The sequence below is a fragment of the Haliotis asinina genome, chromosome 2 (genome assembly GCF_037392515.1).
Source record: "Haliotis asinina isolate JCU_RB_2024 chromosome 2, JCU_Hal_asi_v2, whole genome shotgun sequence".
Taxonomy (NCBI): domain Eukaryota; kingdom Metazoa; phylum Mollusca; class Gastropoda; order Lepetellida; family Haliotidae; genus Haliotis; species Haliotis asinina.
The window spans coordinates 71,273,144-71,293,803 of record NC_090281.1 but is presented as its reverse complement, the minus strand read 5'-3'; the positions used below and the strand labels follow the sequence as shown (position 1 = coordinate 71,293,803).

General features: G+C 42.7%; 1 protein-coding gene across 2 annotated transcripts in view; it reads right to left on the bottom strand.

Annotated features, from left to right (window-relative positions):
* Nucleotides 1-2,117: 2,117 nt before the first annotated feature.
* Nucleotides 2,118-20,660, bottom strand: part of LOC137272839 (uncharacterized) — a 34,562-nt gene continuing 16,019 nt past the window's right edge. Inside the window, exons 1-8 of one of the 2 annotated variants that reach the window (XM_067805247.1) lie at nucleotides 17,893-18,016; nucleotides 16,977-17,111; nucleotides 14,599-14,845; nucleotides 13,683-13,799; nucleotides 12,322-12,961; nucleotides 11,155-11,320; nucleotides 4,616-5,037; nucleotides 2,118-3,847 (exon numbers count right to left, since the gene is read on the bottom strand). In XM_067805247.1, the coding sequence (XP_067661348.1) occupies nucleotides 3,213-3,847; nucleotides 4,616-5,037; nucleotides 11,155-11,320; nucleotides 12,322-12,961; nucleotides 13,683-13,799; nucleotides 14,599-14,845; nucleotides 16,977-17,083 (2,334 nt within the window). In that variant the 5' untranslated portion in view covers nucleotides 17,084-17,111; nucleotides 17,893-18,016 and the 3' untranslated portion in view covers nucleotides 2,118-3,212. Of the gene's footprint in view, nucleotides 3,848-4,615; nucleotides 5,038-11,154; nucleotides 11,321-12,321; nucleotides 12,962-13,682; nucleotides 13,800-14,598; nucleotides 14,846-16,976; nucleotides 17,112-17,892; nucleotides 18,017-20,660 lie in introns of those variants that run through there. The other variant, XM_067805246.1, reaches the window with a different exon arrangement.

Below are 20,660 nucleotides of genomic sequence, written 5' to 3'. Positions count from 1 at the left end.
GTCATCTCGCTATGTAGAATTATGCCCCTGAAGAGGGCCAGGAACCGATGATAGTGAGATGACAGCCGCACTAGTTTTTTTTTCCAGCCACGTTAAACTGCCACGTTACACCCGGCTTACCGCATCTGTGTTGAAAAGAGCCAAAGTGGCTCTAGAAGAAGTTAAGTTGATGTCGGGCCCCCTTAGACACACATTTAGACAGCCACATAATTGAAATACACGATACATAGAACTAACTGAAATAAGTACTGTTTTGTGGACAATGGATCCTTCACTGCTTGTGAGTGAGTGAGTGATTTAACCACTAGGCTACCACACTACCCATTACACTGCCGTTTATGAAGATGTGGGTTAGAACTGATCTTCAGCACGTCTAACGGGATCGGGTAGTCAGGCTCTCTGACTTGGTTGATGTATGTCAACGTATCCCAAATGCGCAGATCGATGCTCAGGATGTCAATCACTGGATTGCTTGGACTTTGTTTAAAAAAAACAGCTCCGTCATACATCAATATTGGCGAACCCGACTTTAAACAACAAACAGCCAATACTGCGGCATCTGAACTATAGAAAAAGGGAAATGCATCATCCCAGTGTACTGAATATACATCAGTCCTATACATAGTACAGAATCCGTTCTGTCTCAGTGATGTCTCACAAGTCGTAGCATTCCAAGTGTTATAATGCTTTGAACAGTGTTATAGTTCCATCACATCAGGCCAGCTTGATTGTGCGAGTGAGTGTGGCTTTTCGTTCCTTTTACCAATATTCCAGCATTATTACTAGACACTAGAAATGGGCTTCACACATTGTACATTGTACATTGTACATATTGAACACGAGTCATCAGCGTGACGAACCAAAGCTGTAACCATTACGCTACCCCGTCGCCCGAGCTTCATTGGAGAGGAAACCCAAAGCAATCCTAGTCTAATAATACTAGTCAGACTTAGTGAAACCTTTGCCAGAGGTGACACGTGTAGAGACATAAGGACGGCGAAACACCTTGCGAACAGACAATAACACATTTCCGGAACACCTGAGAAACTCGACTCAAGGCAGCAAATTGCGGACCCTTGTTGAATGAGTCAGTAAGCGTGTTAGAGTCTAAACCATTCAGATTAGTATTTCAGATGTAACACATCGCCTTAGATTAGTGATGGCGGGATATGACAGTGGGGCTAATTATGATGATCCTTCAAGACATGGTACTGACAGATCAAGGATAATACTAGTAATAAGGCCGGAACTGTTTACAGCTGAGAAGGCTTGTACCCGATCCTACTGGGCCGCGCGTGGACCTACACTAAGACTCTAAATATGTATAAATTGAATGGTACCAAATAAACCGATTTTAACTGCAAAGAAGAAATTCCTGCACCTGAAGAAATCTACAATTGCTTTGGAACTTAAGAAGTGCCAGGCAGTAAAGAAAAGAATGTGGTTCAGTCACTGTGTGACGGACTAGGCCACGCTCTCCGTTCTTAATTTGTGTCAACTACCGATACTGGTTGTCACTACAGGTAGGCAAGTTTAATATTTACCTATTGAGGTATTTATGGCTCGTGGTTGTTTGTTTGTTTTGTTTTGGTTTTTTTGTTGAGTTTTTCTTGTATGTTCATATTTTGTCTGTGTCTGTTTTAGTTCTGGTCCTCTGTTTCGGGCCCTGTTCTCATCCTTGACTTGCCCTGTAGTTCTGATTTGTGGACAAAAGGTCAGTCATAGCCAGTATGGTTGTCTTGTTGACATCAGGTCACGATTTGTGACCTTATCGTCTGCAGAAACGATGACTTTGTGTTTCGTTGATCAACTTCGTTTCGCGCCATTTCTGTCAGCTGCATAGATATGGAGGCGCAGTATTAAACTTTGATTTTTTTCCAAGAAACCCGCAAACAGGGATCCGTGAAAATGGGAGCCGCGCTGATTATAATTCACGACCTTATAGTCGAGTTATCTGTATGGATGTTTTTGAAAGATGCTTAATTTAACTTCAGAATAGCTTTATTAAAACACGGTTTCATTTTCCGCCTGGATATGATCGGAGTTTCACCTTGATGGTATAGCTAATATTTTAATACTGAATAAAAACAGAATCAATCGAATGAAAACATAGCAAATGTGTTTCAAATTTTAATGAAATCATGAAAACATTGGAAATGATAAAGTGTAGTTTAATAATACTGATATTGTCCATAGGCTCACGTCTGAAGTGTAACAAAAGTGGATTTATATGAAAACATAACTATATAGTCTTGCGACATCACGCAAAACATACTAACATAGAGTTCATAGAAGTATTTGATTTGGGACAAACACGTCCTATTGAATATTAACGAAAAGCCGCTCAGTGTAAGCATTACATCCAATAAAGGATGATGACACTCCTAACGTACTCGAGACATCGGTACCTCGTGAAACTGGATGAACCACTTCTGAATGTCTGTATTTGAACCTCGAACGTATCGCTCAAAATATGTTAAAAACCGTATAAATCGCAACATATATGTCACTTTTCCCATAGTGACATACTTCTATAGGAAAGGCGTTATGTCGTGACCTTTTTTCTAACTATTCTGTGACTATTCTGTTACTACCCTTTCAGTGGTTCCTCTGCATCATTGTAAGATATGCAATGGCGACCAGAGGGAGAGGGCAATCAGCAACGCATGGAGGTTAACCTCCTTAACTGGTGTATAATGCACATCAAATAACTTCATCACTGACCAAGCACTCTAACGAAACGCTTCGACAGCCACAGTCATTAATTCTGGTTACCTTAGCGAATGGCGTGTAGTATACAAATATGATATCGTCTTCAAAAGGAAGTCCTACTACAACGTGACTGATATATACCATTAGAAAAAGTAGAAGATATTCCATTTTTCCGAGCACGCCGCTAGCAAATGTCAATGGATATGAAAAGTAGTAATATACGCACATATATCCAGATGAAACATTTCCAGAAGAATGGAATAAACTGTCACGTTTTTCCCTAATTTCTCCTCATTATCTGTTCCCCCCTTGCCTTCATCATTTGCATTTGTAAATGCAATGTCCCATCATTTCAGGAAATGGTTTGCATTTATGTAAACATGATTGTGCATTGTCAAGTAGCAGTCGTTTGTGCACGATCGTAACTACATGCGTTGAATGAACAATTTAACAGACACCCAAAGACAAGATACTACCTATGAAATTGCTTTTCCATGTAATCAGAGCAGGGTTGTCTCCCTTACTACACTGCCCTCAGGTTTCCTGTTTCCGCCGTTTATTAAAGATTTATTTTCAGTTTTTTCCCTGCCGCGTATGTGTTTAGCAATCAACAGGACTTCTTCCAAGGGCGCGACCACAACTACAACTGCAGCCATAAGGAAACACCAAATCTGCAAAGTCATTAAGTAAGCGCGGAACTGTGATGAGGTCAGCACATGAAGCGCCGCCATGACACTTGGCAGGATGACAATAAACAGTGTCAAACTCGCAGCTCCTCCAACGTAGGCCGTCAATTTGGCCTTCCTGAAAACAGAGTCTAGTTGTTTGACTGTAGGCCTTGCTCCCTCGAGTGATGGGAAGTCCTCCTTAAACTGTTCTCCCCATGGATTTAGAGGATTGTCTATGTCACGTAATTTCTCCCACTCTGTCATCTCGTCCGTCTCGTCGGAGATCTTGTGCGTGAAGAGGGATACTACAATGGTGACGAGAAGTGACACAAGAAAGCTGGCGCTGGATCCGGCCACGACGGAGTAGTTGTGAGACGTGTTGACGAGGAAGTTGCTGAGGCCGCCGTCGAAGGTGGATGCGACTGAAAACAGCGCTAGGAGACCTCCAGCCAAACCGGAAAGGACACCTGTCGGGAAGAAAAACACGAGCTCTTGCAAAACAGAAACAATGGCTTATCCTCAGGACTTAGCATATCGTAACTATGTTTAAAATGTTATTCAATAAACTTTCATCTTTATATTTAACAAATACACCTGTCTGGGCAGAGAAAGGGCGTGGTATTTTTTGTTTGCTTGTTTGTTTATATTTAAGCAGGACACAAATTTCGACGAGTAAACGTGTTTTTTGTTGCGTAGGTCTGGTTACCACTGATAGTCACACACCCTAGGGCGGACCATGATCACCCTATCTGGATATCCATGCGTATTTACATTTACTGTTTTTAAAAGTCGTTTCTTAACAGTGCTTATGATTTACAAAATAAATTATGTGTTCACTTGCACGGCTTTCCACCATGACAAGCCACAAGCCACTATACACCAGTAATTTTCCCTACCTACCCATTCTTCTTTTCATAAAAAGTCATGAAAATCAAGAAACGTGAGCCATATTCGGAGTACGAAGCGAAACGTATTTGTTTACGAAGTCGTCTTTTAATATAGTTTACTATTTAAACATTCTAGCTTCACTTAATCAGTTCAGGCTTTCCTATCTCACATGACGATACGCCGTGAGACAACTGCAGTGCTTTTAAAAAAAATTAGCAATTGGCATTAAACCAAATTAACGTAGTCTCCTGCTGCCCCTACAACAAGGAATACCACTGCTACCACAACAACGCTACTACATTGCTACTACAATCGCAACGGCGGAAGCTAATACATCCACAACCCACCTGCAGTTGCACCAATGGCCGACGTCTTTAGCCAAATGATGCTAAGCACTGACCCCGGGAAGCAGGGGGTGGTGATGATGAACCCCACCATCATGATCCAGTTGAGGTCGATCCCAGCGACGTTCACAAGCAGACCCAGGGGTATAATACCCAGGGTCACCCACAGGATGCACCAGCTCTTGAACTGTACCAGAGACTCTTGGTACCTCCGGAACTGACCATGCTGACCACACTGGAACAACCTTTGACCTCCAAGGTTTTTCTTCTCGACATTGTTCTTCTGGTCTCGTGCACAGTCACGGCAGTCGGAGGCTGGAGTGCACTCGCAGTATGAAACCTGCTCGTCTTTGTCAGTGGTGGTACTTTTGGGTGCGGGCTTCGTTTTGCCACATAAGAGGCAGTTTCTTTTTGTATGTCCTTTTCTGAAAAAAAATCAATGTAGGAGTCAAAATATTTAACAGCAAACAGCACTAATACGCAGGGTCAGTAGTTACTTGCTATGCAGAGCTGCGCCCTTTTGCTGTGCCAGGATCCGAGTATTCTGGGTCTGAGTTCCACATACGCTTACTTTTCATTGTACACATTTAGCGCAGCTGAAAGGCGAACTGAAGTCATCTTTGTATATACATATATGTTCTTTTGCATGTAGGTGTTAAAGTATACCGGTCACTCACTCATGCTCCGTGCATTAAGGGGGAACACTTCAAGACAAACCGAAACCAGTCTCAAGGTGGCAAAAAGTCGTGTTTACAATGCTTACATTTCCAAGACTGTATATTATGAGAACAATGCGTCTGTTTGACTAAACAAAGCACGTAAGGTTGGGATGGCGCCTGGTATTGTAAGGCTGGCATGCTTGGCCAAGCCTCATTTCGCCCCTAAACAGCCTCGTTGTCTCGCCAGCTGATGCCCATCCTATTAGGGCCCACTGGAACAACACTTAGCAGCTGGCCAGATTCACAGAGACTGGACAGTCGGCAGCCAAATAATGACCAAAGGTCTCTAACTAGTTATGGGGCAGTAACCCAGAGCACGGATACTTAATGACACAAGTCATATATTACCTTCATTACCGCAGTCTGCTCGCATCCATATGAATTTGGTTAGTAGGTAGAGGTGAACGCTGAATTAATTTACTAGTGAATTCGCTGACCTATTGTAGGGTCACAAACGCAGCGTGTTTAACATTATTGTGTTGGTTAAAAACAGTCAGTGTCGTGCAAAATGATTTATCATTCGTAAAAAAACAAGTGATCTGAACAGTGTCAATAGCCTAGAATCAATGTTCTCTATTTATGGACACAACTACAATGTGTTTGACTCGTCTGAACCTGTCGTGCTTCCAGGTTATGCACTACGGCCGGTATTTAATGCGCAAAAGCATATTTTTAGATATCATTTAGAACCGGTTTTACACATGGCAACCATTCCTGGCACACTGAAAACGTGGGTTTGGGGCATTACTGAACCGATAATACATGGGTCATTTTAAAAAATTTATGAGGATACTACTAAGCATTATCGGGAGCTGTGGGGTAGCTTAGTGGTTAAAGAGTTCGTTCGTCACGCCGACGACCCGTGTTCAATTCCTCACATGGGTACAATGAGTGGAGCCCATTTCTGATGTCCCCAGCTGCGATATTGAATGAATATTGCTAAAAGCGGTGTATCACCCATCTAACTCACTCACTCACTCACGCCACAGATCATTATGATGTCGAGAATAGTCCACTGTTGGAGTCAGTTGCATTGTAGCCATATTGTCTAATGTGCAGTTCACTGTGCGGAGACGCGCATAGTAGGCATGCCATACACCTGTGCTCGTGAGTTCGAATCCCACTTCATCTCAATGATCCTAGACTACCTGAACTTTTGGGTTTGGGTTGGGTGGTGGTTGTTTTGTTGTTGTTTGTTTTGTTGAGCATTGCCATTATCTTTATGTCTCTTGAACAGCACGTCGAAGAAATATGTAAATTTCTAGATTTCTACTCGTAATACTTGTGCGCCCGTGAAAATAGGGGTTAGAATTGTTTTTCAGTACCCAAAACATGTCGTAAAATGCAAGTCATAGGATCGTGTGATCATGCTTTCTGACTCATACCATCGTAATGAGAAAATCGATACTGTTAATCACTGGATTGTCTCTCCATTATTTTTAGACTGCATTCATGTAGATGAAATATTGCTGAGTGCAGCGTCAACCAACAAACAAACACTTGTGTATCGTAATAGACTGATATGCAGATAATTATATGCAACGAGGTTCCATGTCTGTCTCTGGCCAAAGCCATGTCCGAAAATGGTCACCACCATGTGCTATACCTTCCCAGCCTCCCAAAAGGACGTGCTAAAAACACATAAATTCAAACCCAGCGGTTATTGATTTTCAGACACCAACTTCATAAGTTCCTCATTTATACTTAGAAAATATTCCATCGAAGCCTCCAGCGATAACCTCACTAGGTAGCAGATGGGATCTGTCACTATTGATGACCTCAACACTTATTCTCCCAATTTTATAACGGATGTTCTAGAATTGGGCATGCGAGCGGGCGATTGTCTACATAACGCCACTATCCCCGTTCCTCCAGTCATACAGCCGAGGAATGTATTACGATGGCATGTTTCAACCGCTTCAGCCAGTCTGACCCCCCGATCCCATTAAAGGCATCATACAAGCATGGGTTGCTAGACACCGATTCCAAGTTGGAACTTTACCAGTATAACCATCCTCGTTGTTTGTGTATTATGTCACGCGGCTGTCCAACCTTCGTTGCTTATGAAAAGCATTAGATACTTCACATGTGTGGTGTCCTCAATACATATCGTACATTCTGACTTGGTGGGCAAGTCTTACTTGTGAGTGAGTATGTTTTAACGCCGCTTTTAGCATTATTCCAACCTCATCAATGAGGGAGGCACCAGAAATGGGGTCCACACTTTGTACCCATGTGGAGAATTGAGCTCGCGTCTTCGCCGTGACGGGCTAACGCTTTAATCATTAGGCTGCCACGCCGGCCTGTAAGTCTTACCAGAAATGTCTAAAATTCTTTGACTAAAGAAAAAATAAGAATGAAGATTTTATGGATATCAACTTCTTTATGAGAGAACACAACGTTTCGGAATTAATGCTTACTCCTTCATCAGGTCACTCCTTCATCACCTGATGAAGGAGTAAGCATTAACTCCGAAACGTTGTGTTCTCTCATAAAGAAGTTGATATCCATAAAATCTTCATTCTTATGTATTTTCACTTCTAAATGACATTCAAAGACTTAAAGAAAAAATGTAAGGGAGAAGAAGTCACAACAACACTATCACTACAGCAACACCTACTCCACTCAAAGCCTCAACCCTATAATCATCGTCACAACAACACCTACTAAACTCAAAGCCTCAATCTTATAATCACCGTCACAACAACATCTACTCCACGCAAAGCCTCAGTCCTATAATCATCGTCACAACAACACCTACTCCACTCAAAGCCTCAACCCTATAATCATCGCCACAACAACACCTACTCCACTCACAGCCTCAACCCCATATATCATCGTCACAACAACACCTACTCCACTCAAAGCCTCAACCTTATAATCTTCGTCACAACAACACCTACTCCACTCACAGCCTCAACCTTATAATCATCGTCACAACAACACCTACTCCACTCAAAGCCTCAACCTTATAATCACCGTCACAACAACACCTACTCCACTCACAGCCTCAACCTTATAATCATCGTCACAACAACACCTACTCCACTCAAAGCCTCAACCTTATAATCATCGTCACAACAACACCTACTCCACTCACAGCCTCAACCTTATAATCACCGTCACAACAACACCTACTCCACTCAAAGCCTCAACCCTATAATCATCGCCACAACAACACCTACTCCACTCACACCCTCAACCCCATATATCATCGTCACAACAACACCTACTCCACTCAAAGCCTCAACCTTATAATCTTCGTCACAACAACACCTACTCCACTCAAAGCCTCAACCTTATAATCTTCGTCACAACAACACCTACTCCACTCAAAGCCTAAACCCTATAATCACCGCCACAACAACACCTGCTCCACTCACAGCCTGAATCCTATAATCACAGCCACAACACCTACTCCCCTCACGACCTGAACCCCATTATCATACAACACTATTACTACCACAACAACGCAAGCTCAACTGCCACACAATCCAACACTTACACCCACCAAAAACCCTGCATTTATGCTCAGAATCAAACATTCTTACAAAATTCCCCCATTCCACTCATCCCAACTCAAATCCCTGTCCATTAACAACGCCTAATTTCAACCGTCATCCACACATCCGACACCACCATCATCCACACATGCAGCCTCACCATCATCCACACACGCACAACCTAACCATCATAAACACATCCATCCCAAGCAAAATACAACCACATACACATATTCCCAGCCATACACGACCCCGCCGACATCTCAACAACATCCAATCCCACCATTCATCCACATCGACATTACAGAGTTTAAGGAATACTGGCGCGGAGAATAGCCATAGTATGTTATTTTATGAATGCTTCCGCCAGTTTTGAGTCCAAAAATGATATATCTCTCGCAGTTGTAACACCTTAAAGGGGTGATGAACGATATCCCGGACTTTCTCAAAGTCAGACAGATAGGTGGACGCCCTAAACTTTGAGTAATCACAGTTGTGTAAGAACAAAAACATGGATACACCATTCATATTGAGTGATACCAAGTGTACCGATTATCACACCATTCCTTAATTTTAATAATTAATAATTCCTTAATTTGACTTCTCACATTTCACAATATCCACAAAACAACCACATCAACAACCCCAAGCATAAACAACACCGTAGAACATGAAATAATACCAGCAACAATCACGTCTAAAAGACTGCCAAAGCCACAGGTACATCTTGGAACACAGTCGCAAACCCAGGAACACTACAAAACAGATACATCTCTATGCACAACCACAACTTCACCTTCAAATACAGCCACAGCCACAACCTCAACTTTAAATACAGCCACAGCAACAGCCTCATCTTCAAATACAGTCACAGCCAAAACCTCACCTTCAAATACAGCCACGGCCACAACCTCAACTCCAAATACCTCCACAATCAAAACCTCACCTTCAAATACACCCACAGCCACAACCTCACCTTCAAATACAGCCACAGCCTCATCTATAAATACAGCCACAGCCACAATCTCACTTTAAATACAGCCACAACCACAACCTCACTTTGAATACAGCCACAGCCACAACCTCACATTCAAACACAGTCACAGCTACAGCTTCACCTTCAAATACAGTCACAGCCAAAACCTCACCTTCAAATACAGCCACACCTGCAACTTCAGCTTCAAATACAGTCACTGCTACAACCTCACCTTCAAATACAGCCACAGTCATAACCTCACCTTCAAAAACAGACACAGCCACAAGTTCACCTTCAAATACAGCCACAACCACAACCACAACCTCACCTGCAAATACAGCCACAGCCACAATCTCACCTTCAAATACAGCCATGGTCACAGGGTCTTGTATTGCTGAAAACAATAGGCTTGCGCCAACACGATATCTCGCGCAACGAAATAAAAGATAATACTAGTATTTTATTTTTGACCAATCACTGAGCAGTTCGTCGTTGGTGCGAGCCTGTTGAGAGTGGAGGACAAACACATGGTGGACTCGATCACTCGATACCGCCAATTTCCCAATAAAGTCGTGTATTGCAGGTAAAAGAATAATCTATTTCATTTGAGAGGTCGTAGAACGAAACGGAATATCTAGCGATTACGAAAAGGTTATGTTTTTTCGCCGATCGGGTGTTTTTAAGTGAAATACATACTCATCATCATTAGTATTTCTTCTCCGAGAGACGATGATTTCCGCAGGCAGGTTTTTGGCGTACAAATGAAAAGGCTGTCTTTTCCCGAGTTCTAAACAATGTTAGTCAATACACAATGCGCCGATTTTGATTTTTATTTATTCGAAAGGGAATTTATCTGACTTCATTTCAGTAAGAATCGCGGATGTATATTCCACATTTTCCCACCCAGAATTCGTTCATAATCAAGAGTAGAATGTTTGTGTGCGTTACATCCCTTTCCTTCTTTATATGCATATGGGTATCAGTCTTGGACCCAGGACGTATTATTTTCAGCAATACAAGCCCCTGTGACCACGGTCACACATTGAAACTACAGCCACAACAAACACCTTGAAAACACAGAAACAACAACGGCCACAGCCACAGCCACAACCAAAGGCACATGAGGCCATGCGCCGATTTTCCACATAAATCCTCACACCGTAAAAACAATCCTAACCTTTCAACCTTCGTGGAAACATTCTGGAAAACGATACCTACGAAAGTCTACATGCCCTAAGCCCTTCATAACCCAAACTCTGGACCTCACCCTCACGCAACACCGCGCATAGCATCCTGCTCAAATCATCGCCTCATTCCTCACAGCATCTTTCCACGCTACTGTACCTGTAGGGGTTGATGTGTGTCTGATAGATGTCGTAAACGATGATCGACGACACCGCCATCACCTCCCCCGACCCGGTCGACATCAAGGCCATTGTCAGCATCGTTAACACCATGACTCCACCTGCATATCCTAGCGCCGTCTCCGCAATAAACGGCGTCACCAGACCTACAACAGACAAGGTTACCTCTAGAATGACGGACGACACCATATTCAAAAAGAGTCTCAAGAAGAGGAATAAAAGCTGTAATAATTCAAAGCATTGGAAGAAGATTTAGCCCTTTCCCTCGCTGGGCGATAAGAGTTATAGCCCGAATGTTGTAAATTGTGTTGAACCAAACGATCTTTTTAAGGCATTACATGTCTGTTTCAGCTAAATGAATGAATTCCTCGACTGTTCATAGAATGGTACCTCATAATTCATAAGAGGGGTTACCAATTCGTTTGAATATCACTGTCGATCTTTCTGAAACCATTGTTTTCATGTCAATTAAGTAAACATTGTATGGAAGCATAGAAAAAGTTCTGAACTGATTTGAAGTCAAAAGTAAATTCTAAAACAGCAGATACTTCAGGTGCTATAGCCCCAAAGAAGAATTCGTCTCTAATTGAAACAGAGTCACTTAATTACAGATCCAAAGCACAACTTTTATAAAAGGATATATTCTGTATAAACCTCTCGGTTCGGAAAACAATATGTTGGAAAGCGTTCATTTCATGTTTCCGTAGAGCATGGCATCCTTGCTCTTTTCGCACCTGGTTTCATCACAGATTTTCCATCTATATATGATACTCCCCGTTATGTTGCCTTTTCCCTCATTAGAATCTGTTCTATGCATACGTTCACTAATAAGATGTGTCAGTGGTGCTACACTTGAAAATGCTTCGTTTCAAGAAACAGAATAATAATTACTTAGAACGTTACTGTTCTTTATTTCTTAAAGTGGCACTCAGCAATATTTAATCTACGTGCGACGGTCTGTAAACTCTCGAGTCTGGACCAGACAATGTAGAGATCAACATCATAAGCATCGATCTACGTATTTGATATGTGTCAATCCGATCCCGTAGGTCGTCTCTTACACCAAGCATGGGTTACTGAAGACCAATTCTAACCCAGATGACGCTGCTTCTACAGATATTATTTTTTCAAGAAAGACGTGTTGTACCTGCATCAATGACTGAGGTGGGTAGGGCGAATGATGAGTTTGATGAGCTGAGAGCGAGGTAGGCGAGGCCAGTACTTGTTCCTATAGAAGATGGGATAGCGAACCAGATATATGTGGCAGCAAAGAAGCCCAGCACGCCTTGCGCTGGTTTAGCAGCAATACGACTTTGCCAAGACGCCTGGTCACAAAACGTCAAGGACGACGTCGCAAACACGCCCTGGATGCCCCAAATGATTGCCCCTTCTGACCAGAAAGTTAGGTAACTCCTGCCCTCGTTGCCCTCAGGTCCTTCTTGGCACGACACCTGTCTAAATATGGCGTCCATGCTTCCGAGGAGCTTTGTGTCGCCCGGATTCTCAAGGTAGAAGATGTTCATGATGAAGACAACAAGGATGACGAAGACGAGCACGGCGTTGAAGTAGGAGACGTAGAAGGTCGTCCCAAGGCCACCCACGAATGAGTAGCTTCCAAACAGGGTTGCCATGAGTAGAACGCAAAATTCGGGAGAGGCGTTGCTAATCATTGACTGTAAGGTAGCGATACCTGCCACCAGCAGGCACACCATCACCACGAAGTTTGTAAGTAGGGCAAAGAAACAATACACAATATGGGCTCTTCTGCCAAACCGAGCGTAGATGATCTGAAAAGTATAATGAGCAGCAATAAATAGTTATATTGATCGGTATATATCGAGGTTTATTGTACGTTTGGCTTAATATTGAGTCTACGGAAGAGATAACCAGATCAATGGCTACAAAGGTACAGAGAAGAATAGAAATGAAAACGGAGTAAAGTAAACCACTTTTATTAGGAACAGGCTTATATCCAGCAAAGTATTTTTGTAGTCATAACGGAACTGATAGCCAAGACAACGACTATAAAGGTGAAAAGACGAATGTAAACGAGAACAGTGACATGGATGGACAATATGTTTATGTTGAAAACGCTTACAACGAACAGAAGGATATAACGAACTATTATTGTATCCCAGCTACTTAGCATACATTTTAGTCGAAATGCCTGTAACGAACTATAACGAACAACTATTATTGGTCCCTTTCTCATCGTTTACTTGGTGCTTTATCGCAGTCTTAGGATAGTTTTCCACATATACTGTAAATGATCATTCCTTCACAAGGACGTTTCGCTTTAGTGAATCGGCGGGTTTTGTGCGGGTTTTAGCAACAATCCATCAATATCAGGGCGGGAGACACCAGAAATGAGCTTCACACACTGTACCAATATTGGGAATAGAACCCGAGTCTTTGACGTGACGAGAGAACGCCAAAACCTGCGGGCTACCCCACAGCCCCTTTTTTTGCTGTAGATATATAAAGGTATTGTATACTACTGCAGTTTACCTGTAGGAATGTTTTCGCTCCTGGAGCTCTTGTCTTGAAGTGGACGGAAAGTACGGGAAACAGGATCATGTTGGTGACCGCACCCACGGAATACCAGAAGGTGCCAGCAATACCATTCTGTAAATACCAACCTGTCATTACAATGACGCAAACAACACATTGTTCATGGAACATCGGTTACAGTTAAAAGTTTTCATTCATACGAGTAATTGTATGAGAAAGCAATATACATGTTCCAGCTATGCCTGATATGTTCCAGTTTGCATTGATAAATGGTCATGTCTAAGGCACTGTAATGATTCAAGGTACGTCTCTGGACCCGATCGCCTAAGGCGCAAAGTTGCATCCCTTTTTTGAGCCAGAATCCAGTAATCCATAAGGAAATAGTCCAGGTGTTAAGCGTGCCCCATGAGAGCTTACGCCAGATTAGATCCCCAGTACCGCATACTTCTCATCAGAGCGGTTTGTTCATTTGTGGTTGAACGCCACCTCAGCAATATGTGGAAATATTCGAGTCTGGATAAGACTATCCATTGGTCAACGGCATGTCATTGATCTATTCAATTAGGGTTCGAGGATGTATTCCCAGTCGGCGAGCCTAGCCACCCGATCCCTCTAGTCTTACTTGCTGAAAACCAAATCTAACCCGGATCTTCACGGGTTTCGTTAAAGCTGACTAAATGGACACGTTAAAGAACTATCACCTTATGACAGAAGCATTCCTTGTAGTGTCTAACTAATGTTAATATTTCATCACTTTTACCACTGATACTGACGAGAAAGGGTATTCAGTTTGCAATCTGGTCACTGGACATCTATAACCCCACGCTAAAGAAGAAACATACGCGAGCGTAACAATGTCGTTGCGACTAAGATGGACGTCAAGCATTCACGTGACTTCTCTTGACCAAGCTACCTTGATGGCGACGGTGGTGCTCTGTAGTAAGTCTCCAGGCCACAAAAGCTGCGATGCCACGGTGACAGCAGTCAGACTTGTGCTGACTTTCCCACCGGCGTCGAACGTCGTGTCAAGGTTATCGGCGTCGTGGAAGACGTACTTTCTGATGGCGTTGTAGAGTAGAGCCAGGAGGATGGAGAACCCCCCGAACCCCAGCAGCAGCAGCAGTGCAGCTTCGTGTTTGGCCATGATGGTGGTCAGAGACCTGCAATGATAACGGAATTAGATTTAACACAGTATTCAGTGAGTGAGAGAGTGAGTAGGTATTATTTATGCCACTTTTAACAATATTCAGGCGATATGACGACAGGGGACACCTAGAATGTTCTTCACACATTGTACTCATTTTGGGAATCGAAATCAGGTCTTCAGTGGGAGGTGTGGATGCTTTAACCATCTAATACCCCACCGACCCGAAACAGTATTCAGTATGCCAGCTTGATGAGAAAGGAAGTCAGTAAGTGGGAGTCTCAAAGAAGAATGTAAAACCATCGATAGATTGTCAACTAATCTCTTTGGCCATGTAGACAACCGTCAGAAAGTCCGTGGTTTGAATCCAAACACATGCTCAGAAGTTGTATGAATGTGTATTCTTTTCTTGGACGTTCACCAGTTTGATTTGGCTTCTCTATTTACGTATGAGGAGCAGTACTTTGTTTTAACCCAATCTGACATTCAGATTACAGAAACAGAAGTAAAAGAAATGCTACGGATTACACGATAGCGTTTTATTAATGGATACCAAGGAAGCGACAGCGTCAGATGACAATCAGCATTTCACGGTGACGTCCAACTTTGTTATACGAAGTATGGGTATCAAACTGACAAAAGGCCACCTCACACCACTACTACCAGAATACGAGACTCGCATACTTCATATTGTACTCACTGTATGGAGGTCCAGACGAGCACTAGAGCCGTTGTTGTACAAACGATCTCAGCGCCAAGACTCCCTTACGTTAATATAGATGTGCGACATGTGTAGCAAAGGTTCTGTATAACGGTGCCCAAGTCTACTACACCCAATATTTGACTGGTGACGTAGATTATATCCTTGACATACAAAGATAAATAATCATTGCTTATGAGAAGTTTTAATCTGTTTTAGTATCATTCCAGCAACACCATAGGAACAAAGTTGACAAACGTTATGGATAACAACTTCTTTATTATCGAAGTACCACGCGTCGATACAGATTCTTGTACCGTTGGAACCACGGAAGTTCATTTCCATAGGGATACTAGAAACCAACTTCTCTAGAACGAACTCATTTAAAAAAAATATGCGGGTTTTAAAACTTTTAAAGTTAGTTCATCTTTTTCTTATTGATAAAATCTGAAGTTTAGTACGATGATAGTCACATATTTTGAGAACATATGTGCACACTGATTGTCTTGTCACGTGACACGCACGTTCATGAGGGAGCACTCTGGTCTGTTCCTGGTTTGACACTCTACACCTCCTTGACACAGATTGAACAGGTCTGGTATCAGTCCTGTGTAACTCTCCATCCTTTCTGCAAAGCGTTGGTCAGTTGTAGAAGTGCCTGTGGCGTATGTAGGCGTTGATACACATCTACCGATGATCTTGATACACGTTAGCCGATGATCTCACAGATGCTCGATCCGGTTTAAATCCGGAGACCCTTGCGACACACTGACGTTATGAGGAAAGACATCGGTGGCACGATGTGTGGTAAATCATCGTCAAGCTGAAATATCTCCCTCCGTGTTTTAATGTTCGGAAGAAGATGACAGTGAGTTATTTCATCGAGGTACCGTATTGCTGCCAGATTCCTCTGCATTACCACCTAGTTACACCTCCTAGTGTAAGGTATGGCTCTCCACACCATCACTCTTCCACCATCGGCGTCGGTGGGACAGTGGAACAATAGGGGACAAAACGTTCATTTCGACGTCGTAGACATTCTCATCTATCTCGGCATTGAAGAAATCCATCGGTGAACCAGGATTGCCGCGTTTACATGCGTTTACGGTAATGTTCCATCGTTAAACGATGCATACGCCTCAATACAGGGAGGGGGTTGGGGTGGGGAAATGGGAGCGGGGGGTGAGGGTGTATTTGGGAATCGAACCTGAACCTTTGGTGTGATGAATACCGCTCTCTTAATCCATCGTCCCTCACAGGTAATAGAACGAAGGAGAGACGTAAAAGACCATGAAATATAACGTTAAAGTATAACGTTTAGTCTACATATTTTTCATTGAGGTACAATGAATTATGTGGTGACACGGTAACCGAATGTGTTGAATTTTAGGTCGGTAATAATGTTTGAAATACTGAACCGCTGCAATCAGAAATTAAAATATCTCACCCGTTGGTCGTGTTTGTAGAGTTCACCAACGAACCACAAGCTACGTTGTCTTGTCCCATGACGAGATTGACAGCACACAACACGATGACGAAAACACAGGAAATCATGACGTCATATGCCTACGTCTTCCTGGAACTAGAAAAGGGTAAATGCTGTGAAAATCAAATTTCACAAGCAAGGAATATGATCCTGCTTCAGCAATATGATCAATACACGTTTACATAAGCATGTCGATAACACAAGTAAAGCAGCAGCAGTGAAAATGAAGATGACGAAAGTGACATGATTAACAATGTGATGGGTAAAGCCAGATAATGCATCTGTTTGTCTTCCTGCCTCACTACATCTGCTTCGTGAAGTGCATGCAAGCCAGAGCATGCATATCGAAATACCATCAGTTGCTCTACATGCAGTTGTTTATTTGTAATGGTGGACTACATGTAGATTCATATTTTTTTGTATTTCACGAAACATAACACACTGTAAATAAACCGGAGACATCGTGCATATTCCAAGGTGATAAAGCCGCGTGGGTCAAGTCAAGTGAGGCATGTTGCCAGTCTATTTCTATATCAGTACAGCTTTATTTTTTTCAGTTATCTGTGTTATGTTTAGGCTTGAGATTATCAAGTCCGCATGTAATCCGGTTATTTGTAAAACATAACCGAAAACGATTATGCAGTCATATACCTAGTATGTGCTCCTTTTTCATGAAAATCGTCAACAAATTTAGACGAATCCGTTTTCGTTTCAGGTGTTACGTACGCAGCTCTACCGTCAACAATATCAACACATATTTCGATAAAAGCAGCATGCACAGTCAAAATATGTATGTTAAGTCGGCACAAAAAATAAATATATTGTGATAAAGTGCGTGCCAAAACACCACTTTGGAACACATTGATATTAAACTTACCTTTTTCAAAAACGGAGGCGAAAGGTACGGGAATCTGATAAAACTCCGTTACGCACATACTGAAGGTATTCTTTGAACAGGCTCACAGTGCATCGCGTCAGCGTAGCATTCTAGTATCAGTGATTATGCTACCAGTCGTAGCAGTACATGGTCTCCGTTAAGGCCGACGTCATTTATGCTAAATCTGGGTCGGAGTTCAAAAGAAACTTTATTATCGCAAGTGAAATTCCATTCTTTCCCTTCCAATGTGGAATTCACTTACAGCGGAAGACTCGTGCTGAAACCCAAGACGCCAGCCAAGCAATCTCCACCCGAGGAGCTCCTTCACGCCGCCATTGATACAGAAAATGCTTCAATAAAAACAAGGCAGCATGCAAATAAAATAACAAAGGCATGGGCGGATTAGTTCCAAGTAGCATTTCTGATAGGTCTTGTGGGATATATGAGGGCGCGTGGGTGTTGATTGCTGGCCGAATTTCTTTCCCTTTCCCCCCTGGTTCCGTCTATATAAGACTAACTTTACCGAGGTAGTATCAGAGTGGCGTCAGCGCCACCTGCTGGTCTACTGTAACAGACGTCTCAGAGTCTGAATCTGGTAATCACGGGACAGCTCGTATTCACAGGTCACTGTGCTTATTTCACTGCCTGTGTAACAACTCCAGAGCGAGTGAATGAGTGAGTTTGGTTTAATGCCGCTTTTTTGCAATATTCTAGCAACACCACGGCAGGGAGGCAAGAAAAATGCTTCACACATTGTACCCAGTGATTATGGGTAACAAACCCGGACATTCGGCGGGACGAGCGAGCGCATTAACCACTCAGTTACCCAAGCGCCCAATATCACCAGATGCAATGGGGGTAGTGATATTGCAGTCGCTATGAAACGGGCAACGCAACATACCGTCGCATAAAGATCTTACATCATGGCCGACGCTTGTGAACAGTGAGTGAGTTTAGCTTTACGCCGCTTTTAGCAATACTCTAGCACTACCATGGCGGGGAACACCAGAAAACTGGAATACGATGACATGCGTAATCCTGACCGTCGCCATTTATTACAAGGACAGTCAATTCCTCTGATAAGCAAGGCTTGCTGGAAACTAGTTTTATCCTGGCACACTGACGTGGAGAGAGTCTGTCAGTTTGACATGGAGACAAATGCAAACAAATAATTTGAACGATTCTAATGTTCCGTTTGAACACCGAATTCTTCCCTGACTGACCGAAATGAGCCGAGGCAATCATATACAGAAAAGATGCTTTATGTACATGTAAGCACACCATCGAGAAAATGTTGAAAATGTTGAAAATGTTGAAAATCCTGCACGTAATCTTGATAAATGTGCAAAAGACGGCCTTAGATTCGTTCACTCACCCAATACACAACTAAAGTGTATTTATTACGTCAATCACTTTGAAATTCCCCAACCATGACTCTAACCCAGAAGATTTAACATATCACGTGTTATCTTTTTCTTGTTTTTTGGGTTTTTTTTAAAAAAAGAAAAAATTGAAAATCCCTGATTACGATACCAATAGACTCGTGAATGTGTGCGTGTGGCTCTACTCGGCTTTCAGAAACATTCCCCTAATAGCATAGCGAGCAATGCCAAACTAGGATTCACACATTGTACCCATATTGTGAATCAAAACTTGGTCTATCGTGTCAAAAGCGAACGCTTTAACCTCGGAGCTTTATAAGCGATTACACAAATGGCGATACTAAAATGTTAACCAACCATTCAACATTGTTGTGACGTCATGCACTGCTCGTGCGGGGGTGAGGGTGCGCGTTTCTTGATTTATAGCTCGGTATCAGTCACGGGTTAGTTAGACCCGGATAAGATATGCAATGAGATTTGTTATCTCACGTGACCTTCATAATACCCAGGTCAGTAGATAAACGTGAAAATGAATCCGTACGAGATGCACCACCGTACTAATGTAACGGTAGTTGGCGTTACGCCTGATTCAGACTAATTACATAGAGTCAGACAAGGGCATTGATTATGTCACTTGTGGCAACCTGCTGGTAATTTGTATGGGATCGAGTTAGTTTTATACCGTTTTCAGCACAAATCCAACAATATCAGGGCCAGGGACATCAGAAGATGGGTTTCACACTTTGTACCCATGTGGGTAATCGAACCCGGGTCTTCAGCGTGACGAGCGAACGTATTAACCACCAGGCTAACACACAGCCCTGGTGATTCGTATTGAATTACATACAGACGTCTTGTGTTAGTTGTCTATACAGTTTGATTGACTGATACCTCATGATGTCGGCCATTTCATTGTCTGGCCTAGATTCAGTTTTCGTTATCCCACTGTACAAGTCAACCTTAGTGACAATCGTAAGTCTGTGTTAATGGTCACCTTAAAGAGAAGAAGATAAACAGCGAGTGAGTGAGTGAGTGAGTGAAGATAGTTTTATGCCGTTTTTAAGCAATATTCCTGCAGTATGAAGGCGGGGGACACCTGAAATGGGCTTCGTGTCCATATGGGGAATCGAACCTGGGTCCTGGTCATGACGAGCGAACTAGTCTTCCACACCGCCCCAAGAAGAAAAACAGAGTTACGCATCGCGTTTCAGATCATAGCACGTATACTGGAGTAACAAGTATAGAATATTACCAAATTTATAGACAAAGTGTAATTTTAACTTCAATACCCCCGTGAAGATACAGACTACTAACCCCAAGCCGACCTTCCTTGTGTTTTCTCTTTATTGGAGAGCTCCTTGCAGGGTATGGACCGTGATTCGGGTT